The sequence below is a fragment of the Hyaena hyaena genome, unplaced genomic scaffold (assembly GCF_003009895.1).
Source record: "Hyaena hyaena isolate Hyena2069 unplaced genomic scaffold, ASM300989v1 scaffold_693, whole genome shotgun sequence".
Classification (NCBI taxonomy): Eukaryota; Metazoa; Chordata; class Mammalia; order Carnivora; family Hyaenidae; genus Hyaena; species Hyaena hyaena.
The window spans coordinates 177,893-186,137 of record NW_024081321.1 but is presented as its reverse complement, the minus strand read 5'-3'; the positions used below and the strand labels follow the sequence as shown (position 1 = coordinate 186,137).

At 44.2% G+C, this 8,245-nt stretch overlaps 1 protein-coding gene across 1 annotated transcript; it reads right to left on the bottom strand.

Moving 5' to 3' along the window:
* Positions 1-334: 334 nt before the first annotated feature.
* On the bottom strand, positions 335-1,043 carry LOC120220345 (heparan-sulfate 6-O-sulfotransferase 3; the record flags this gene model as incomplete). The annotated part of the gene is made up of 1 exon (XM_039217421.1): positions 335-1,043. A coding segment is annotated over one exon (709 nt), but the record flags the coding sequence as incomplete, so codon positions are not given.
* Positions 1,044-8,245: the final 7,202 nt, after the last annotated feature.

Below are 8,245 nucleotides of genomic sequence, written 5' to 3'. Positions count from 1 at the left end.
TGGGTTCCCATGGTGCTGCAAAGGATATTTCCAAGACCTGTTTCTTTCTGGTGCTTCTCTCCTTGACCTTCTAAGGACATCTAAGTTGGATGCCTTCCTACCCTACTTAATATCATGGATTGGAAAATGTCAGGGGAGAAAAAGAAGAAGAAGACAGATCATCTCCGGCTGGGGAAGGATGAAGACAAAGAAGAAGCAGGTGTCCAAATCAAGCCACATACAGCCAGGTGGCCTCCAAACAAAATGGCCCTTCCTTCTCCAAGGTAATCGATGCCACGGAAGGTCAGCGCGCCTGCTCATCCCCTCCCCTCCTGGGGGAGGAGAGCGCAGCGGGTCACCATCTCACCACCTGGCTGTTGTAGTCCTCGGTGACCGCGCCCTCTGCGTTCCCATCCTCTTTGGGCCACTGGTGGCCCCTGTGCCCCCGCTGCAGCCTGCGCCCCTCCCGCCTCTTTTGCCGGTCCCTCTGGTGCTCTAACTGCTTGGTGTGGTGGTAGCGCTGCTGGAAGAGATCCTTCGCGTACTCGTACAGCTGCATGTCCAGGAAGTTGAGCTCCTCGATGCGCTGGCGGGCGCCCTCGTTGATGTCCACGTTGGAAGCCCGCGTGATGTTGAACTGCGTGAAGGGGGAGATAAACTTGAGGTTGAATGTCCTCTCAAAGAGGAACTGAGTCTTCCTCTGGAATTCCGTGAGGCCAAAGAAGGCCATGTTCTTCAGGTTGTTTTTCGCGCTCTGCAACAGGATGGTGTTTCTCTCACTCTCGTTCATGAAAGTCAAGTTGTAGCAGCCCACCAGGCTCAGGTCGGCCAGCATGCGCACCTGGCGGTTGTTGGCCAGGTTGTAGGTGCAGTCCATGAACTCCCGCAAGCTGACCCCAGACCAGTCGTCGCCGGGGTAGCAGGTAGGCAGCTCGTCGGGGGTGGGGCTTCTCCCATCACACATGTGGAGGGAGGTTTTCCAAGTGGCTCCTCTCTGGACGTGTTTCCACTCGCTCAGGTAACGCGACACTGGATCCCGTAACATGGTGATGTAATAGAAATTCCTGGAAGAAATCAGAGGGAAGAGCTTCCGTCAGTCGTTGACAACCACAGCTCTGGGATTCTGAACCTCCCTTGTGTTTATATCAGCACTGAGTCAACTGGCTCTTCTGCCAAATGTTCATGCGAGAGTGGCTGCCGGGATTTGCACCTATCAGGTCAATGTTCCCGTGTGCGCCTATTTCCATAAACACGCACGGACTGGTTTTCAATACCATTTGTTGGGTGTTTCCTCCCTGCTCGGTGTGGGGAGGGATGCGATGGAGGGGAATAGGTCATTCATTCATTAAGTGATTTCTTCACTGATAAATTACTGCCGAAAGCAACAATATCTTATATTAAGAAAACACACCAAGGGTTTTTGAAGTTATTCCGCAACCAAAGTCTTATTTGATCCTCACAACAAACCTTTGTAGCAGATGTAAGACTATTTGATAGGGAAAAGTGCAAGGAGGCAAAGTGATTTGTCCAAGGTTGTGGGACTAAAATGGGCAAAGCCGGGAGCCAAGGCTCCTTAGTCTTGCCTGTTTACACTGCTATTCTGGATTGCAAGGTAGGTGGGGTTGGGGGACGATATGTTGTATGCGGAGCCTGATATTTATTGAACACCTACTGCGTACTCAGAGCTATGACAGGTGATTTATGATACTAGCGCAGATAATCTTCAGCACAATTTCATAAAAGTTTCATTATCATAACTTTTTTTCCTTAAAGTTGAGACCATAAAGACCAAGCAAGGTGAAAATACAGACCAAGATCCTAGAACGAATTAATACTTGAACTGCAATGGAGTCTAGGCCTATTGATTTTAACACTTCTGTGCTTTTCTGTGTATTATATTGATATTTTAAAAACAAAAATATAATTAATACTTATTGAATGCCTATTTTTAAATATTTTTAAATGTTATTTTTGAGACAGAGAGAGAGAGACAGAGCACGAGCACAGGAGGAGCAAAGAGAGAGGGAGACACAGAATCTGAAGCAAGATCCAGGCTATGAGCTGTCAGCACAGAACCCAATGTGGGGCTTGAACCCACAAACCGTGAGATCATGACCTGAGCCGCAGTTGGATGCTCAACTGACTGAGCCACCCAGGACCCTTGAATGCTTATTAGTTGCAGGTACTGTGGTTATTATAAGCACAAGTCTTCTCTACTGGCATCAAATGGAACATTAGAAGAAACATATTTTTAAACGGTGAGCTTCAGAGTGATCCAGTAAAGATCAGGGTGCTTCTGGCTTAAAGGGGCAAGAGAAGTGTAGAGAAGTAAGAAGAGAATTAGAAAAGAAGACAGGTGAAGACACAACACAAAGCATTACAGGAAAGTAAATATTGATTAAAATGAGGAAAACCCTTCTCATGGTTTGAGCAGCCTCCCAGGAGAATGGGCCTCACTCATTCAGACCAGGAGTGACACTCAGATCTGCCCCTGAGCAGACGGATGGTCCTGGAGAGCTCGTAAAGGAAAACCGGGCTTCCCTGGGAAAAGCTAACCTGGATTTTTTTTTTTTTTAATTTTTATACCCAGCATACATTTTTAAAATTTTAATATCCAGTAAAAGCAATGACAGACATAAGGGCTTTGGGGGTGCAGTGCTTTTGGTGTTGCTTTTAAAAAGCAGTCAATGCGGTGACCGGGTGGCTCAGTCGGTTAAGCATCAGGCTTCAGCTCAGGTCATGATCTCGTGGTTCATGAGTTCGAGCCCCGTGTCGGGCTGTGCGCTGACAGCTCAGAGCCTGAAGCTTGCTACAGATTCTGTGTCTCCCTCTCTCTCTGCCCTTCCCCTGCTCTCTCTCTCACTCTCAAAAATAAATAAATATTAAAATAATTAAATAAAAAACAAATAGGAATAGATGAACTATAATATTTAAAACCTTTTTTTACTATATTCAGTTACTTTGAATGTCTAGCCAGACAGTTTTGAAATGTGCTAATGAAACTACACTATCTTAAGGAATGCAAGCTTCTCCTTAAATCAGAAAGAGAAATGTACGCACACAACCACAGAGGGGCCAGCCTGAGGCCTTGGTGTTGCCAATCACTATTTTACGTTACTCTGTTGTCTTTCGCTGTGACAGAATGACAATTCCATCAGTGGGAGAAAATTTCCTGAAAGGTCAGTAGGTAGCGCAGAAAACAACTTGATACAGCTTCCGGGCTCCACACGGAAATGTTGATGGCAAAGTTTTGTTCAGAGTGGGTATTACTTTGGTTGAATGTTGTAGGACATGTCATTATCTAATCCTGCTTTGGTTCTATCTCGGGACTTGTTATGTTTCCATTTTAGAAGCAAAGACTGATTTTCATTTCACGAGACAATTGCATAATAAATATAGAAACCCAATAATGATGATAGTGACATAACTCATTAAGGATGCCAAACATATCAAGATGGAAGAATCTAAATCGGACAGATCTTTGTCGTGGGTCAAAGAAGACCACAAATGGAAAATTTATAATTTTCCTGTTAATTAGGCAAAACAGGAAACACACACACAAAAAAAGATTTAAGGAAAAAGCATGATGGGCATCAGTTGATAATTCTTAACCTTATTCATGTGTCTCAGAGTCAGAAACAATACAGATTTTTAAAATTATCATGGGAGCTGGAGTATTTTATGACCAAGAATTATAATGGTTTGTGACATAAAGGTTTAATTGGAACCTGCTCCTGAAATTTTAGTGGCTTTTGTCTCACTTGGGAAAACTAGCCATAGAATTCCTGGGGCCTTCATTCCACTGGAAATTTACAAGGTCTCAAAGCTGACTGAAACTGACTTGGCTTTTGGTTTCAAATTTAACTGTATTCATTTTAACACCGCAGGTAACAATGACTAGCCAGGTTGTATGATGAGGTTTACATGAATAAAATAGGTCCCAAATGTCTGCAAGTTCCGCCAGCCAAATAGGTAACAGATCAATCTGTAAACAAAACTCTGACATCGAGATGCAAAAATGCACTACTAGGACATTTCCATTGACGGAGTACATAGCTGTCCCATCTCATGGTTCCAGAAAGGGGTGGTCCCCTAGCATTTCAGTATTGCTTTCGTCAGACATATTCTCATGTATGTGCCGTTGATTTGTTTAAATCCTGCCAAAGGAGTCCAGGTAGAAATTTAGAAAAATATTGAAAATAAAACAAGGGGTTGAAGAGCACTCAATCACTGGTAAAGACAAAACACGTAAAATGATCCATCAAAGCACTTTTTTTTAATCTCTCCTTTTTTTTTTTTTTTCATTTGCTTCTCTCCTTTCAGACAGAAAGCTACAAAGATCACTGTTGAAATGATATCTATGTCCAGGCCACACACCCATGGTCACTGTGTACAAGCTTTGCTCTGGTTTTATGAATCTCCTGCTCACTCCAAAACAACACGAACTCACTTTCTTCTGTTCTCCAGACCCCCAATTCGGTTTCTAGGGAGAAGTCTTAGAGGGTGCCGTGACTACTGAAATTCACAAGTTTCTTTTGTAGGCCTTACTTGTTCAACAGCACAATGGAAGGTAGAGCAGAGAACAGAGAAAGACCAGCGGCTCCTTAGCAAAGCTTGTTACGGCCACAGTGTGGAGGTCTTCATCCACTCTATCCTTCCTAACACACTCTCCTGAGCCTAGACAGAATGTCGTGTGTTTATACATCATCCTTGCAGGTGATCTCCGTTCCCCTCAGATTTTGGAAACACAAATAAGTAAACTACTATTTTCCTCCCTCATCTATCGTTCATTCATTTGTTAATTCTGCCAATCTGCCAATGTTAATCCAGCCATTTGTGTTTGCTAAGCATGGCATAGAGGGAGGGGAGGATGGGGAGGAGGCATCAGGACTCAGAGATTACCAACAGGTCACCCTCAAGGGGATGTCCAGCACCCGGTGATTTTGTTGCAGTGAAAGAATTGCTAACTACCATGGCAAGGGAATGTTCTACCAATCTCCTGGCACCAGAGCAATCTCTGAGACAGATAACTTTATTTGTCAGTGACAGTGTTCTGTCAGCAGGTCATCCATTTGCTGCCTACTGCATCAAGAGTTTGGGTGAATTCATTTGAGAATGTCTGTAAAGCAATTGCAGCCCTTTAGAATTGTCATTCTTGGGCCCCAAGGTAACGATGGCAAATAAAGGGTGTGCTCAGGAAGATTAGGGAACAAGTCACCTTGGTTAGTTCAAGGATGATTTTAACTGATAATGATCGTAGGGGTCATCATGGCTGACTAAAGGTCAGAGCCACAGAACACACACTTTTCCATGGCTGCTTTAGAACCACTTGTGTGTCCTGCTTTGCTGTGAGGTAATCACATCAAACAATTCTAAACTCAGCACAGAGGCCTGACTGCCTTCCGTCAGTCATTGCCTTGTCTTTCGCTCCTTTGTGAACTGCTGCCTGGTCTTTTCTGGCCCAACTCAAGCCGTTTCTGGCCCAACTTCACCTTGCCTGAGTTTTCCAGTCTCTGGGGTTCACTGCACTACTCACTGCACTTTTAGCCTGCATATGAACATCTTGGTCACCTCTACCCTTTAATCTCCTTTTGGACAACTGGACTCAGGCCTCATGTCCCACAACCCCTCACACAAAGTCCTGCTCACAGCACATGTTCAATATGTGATGCTACGTAACAGAAATGATCGTATGAGATTAAATGTATTTTTTATTTTATTATTATTATCTTTTAATGTTTTACTTATTTCTGAGAGAGAGAGAGAGAGAGAGAGAGACAGAGACAGAGACAGTGTGAGCAGGGGAGGGTCAGGGAGAGAGGGAGATACAGAATCTGAAGCAGGCTCCAGGCTCTGAGCTAGCTGTCAGCACAGAGCCCGACGTGGGGCTTGAACCCACGAACCATGAGATCATGACCTGAGCCGAAGTCAGACGCTCTTAACCGACAGAGCCACCCAGGCGCCCCTAAATGTATTTTAATAACTAAGGTTAATATTGTTTTTGATAAATATGCCACTATCTTCTTTCTGAAAACAAATCCAATATTATTTTTGATTGTTTAAAATGTGTGAAAAGAGTAAAGAGATACATAAACTATGAATGTATCAAACATTTGATTGTGATGGTCCATGTGCAGAGAGAGGCAATCAACACAGACTTCGGGTGAAAATAGAGTGTTTCAAGCAACAGGTAATTAGTAGCAATGAGGTGGCTTTTTAAATTTTTTTTTTTTAATGTTTTATTTATTTCTGAGAGAGAGAGAGAGAGACAGCGTGAGCAGGGGAGGGTCAGAGAGAGAGGGAGTCACAGACTGAAACAGGCTCCAGGCTCTGAGCTGGCAGTCAGCACAGAGCCCGACGCGGGGCTCGAACCCACGAACCGCGAGATCATGACCGAAGCGAAAGTCGGACGCTTAACCGACTAAGCCACCCAGGTGCCCCATAGGTGGCTTTTTAAAAATGTTAAGCTTGCTAGTTTTCTTCCCTATTGCTTCAAAAACCTGTATTTCACCCAGCAGTTTATTGTATAATTGCTCATTTCTTTAATTAGCAAGCCAGTTAATTAACACACGCTTATTGAGGGTTTGTTATGTGTAAGGATCTGCTCTAGCAAATGTGGAGAATATAAAAAAAGAATAAAATGCCCTCAAGTATCGTGTGTTTAGTAAGGACGGTAGATTAGAAAAAGGCATTGTGTAGCAAGTTACGGACTAAGGAGTGAAAAGTCAATATTTAAGAGAATAGTTACGAATGTACAGAGAGCAGAGGGTCTAATGAACCAGGAAGTTCATGCTGTGCATTTCACAAAAGGTTTGTTTAGTATCTGAGTGAGTAAGGAATCATGGGCTCTGAATACAACTGTCTATTCCTCAAATGGGAAAAGTGTTGATTTAAGAAGACTCATTTAGCAACAGTGTTCAGTGTAGACAGAAGTAGGCAGAGCCAGGAGACATATTTGGTAGCTGGTGAAGGGCCAAAAGGGGGAAGAGCCCAGAACCATCGATGTGGATAAGGAAGAATCAGGGACAGATTCCTATCATGCACCCATCTGTCTTCCTTCCCCCCCTACCTCCACATTGCCAGCTTCCTCCAAACCACCTTTTCCTCTTCTGTATATTCTTCTGCCCTTTTACCTCACTCTTCCCTTCCAAGTTCCTAAATGAAAGAAGGCAGAGCCGGTATGCCCATCAGAATGGTGGAATGCGAGTCAACATCTCTGGAATCACCCTGCCTGTGGTGATTAAAAAATGTCAGTTTTGGGGCGCCTGGGTGGCTTAGTCGGTTAAGCGTCCGACTTTCGCTTAGGTCATGATCTTGCGGTTCGTGGGTTCGAGCCCCGCGTCGGGCTCTGTGCTGACTGCCAGCTCAGAGCCTGGAGCCTGTTTCAGTCTGTGACTCCCTCTCTCTCTGACCCTCCCCTGCTCACGCTGTCTCTCTCTCTCTCTCTCTCTCTCCTAGAAATAAATAAAACATTAAAAAAAAAAACGTCAGTTTTATGAGGCTATCACTTGTCTAGCCATTGAAAACCTACAGAGAACCTACAAAATGCTATGTTCACGGGGGAGATTTAATACATGTATTTCTTCCACCACTAGATTAACCCCTGTGAAATCAAGCAACAAATTCAGTAGCTCCATGGTCCACAGTTCTGTGCATTCAGAAAAACCAAACCAAACCAAACCAAACCAAACCAAACCAAACCAAACCAAACCAAACAGCTCAAGTAGAAACCCCTGCAGCCAATCTTCTGTGATGTCCTCTGAGGAAGGTATTTCTACTCCCCTGAAACCCGTGCCACTCATGTTATCTTCATTCCAGTGACCAGTGACAGAACTATCCCTTGAACAGGTGTCTTGCCTTACTCATCTTGTATCGCTCGGAGCATATGATGCACGATCTTCGGCAACATGGATGTTCAGTTGTTCAATGTTTGTGGAATGAGTAAATATTTTATCAGCTACTGTCCCGGGGATCCTGAGAGTGACATCCCTAGGAAACTGAACTTGCTGTCTGGACCGACCAAAGTTGCCCAGGCTAACGGTTTCTCTTAGCCTAGACCTTGTGAAATGTATGGGAAACAATCAATTTCTCCACCTTCCTCTCTCCGTACAGACTTTTCAGTGAGTCCTCCCTACCTGATCAAGGTTTGCCACAGCTCAGCATCTCACAAAGAACATCGTGAACAGTTGGAATGTGGACTTGGGGGTCATCTCACAGAGATTTTTGGTCCTCCCACAAGTGGTACAGACATCTAACAAACATCCTA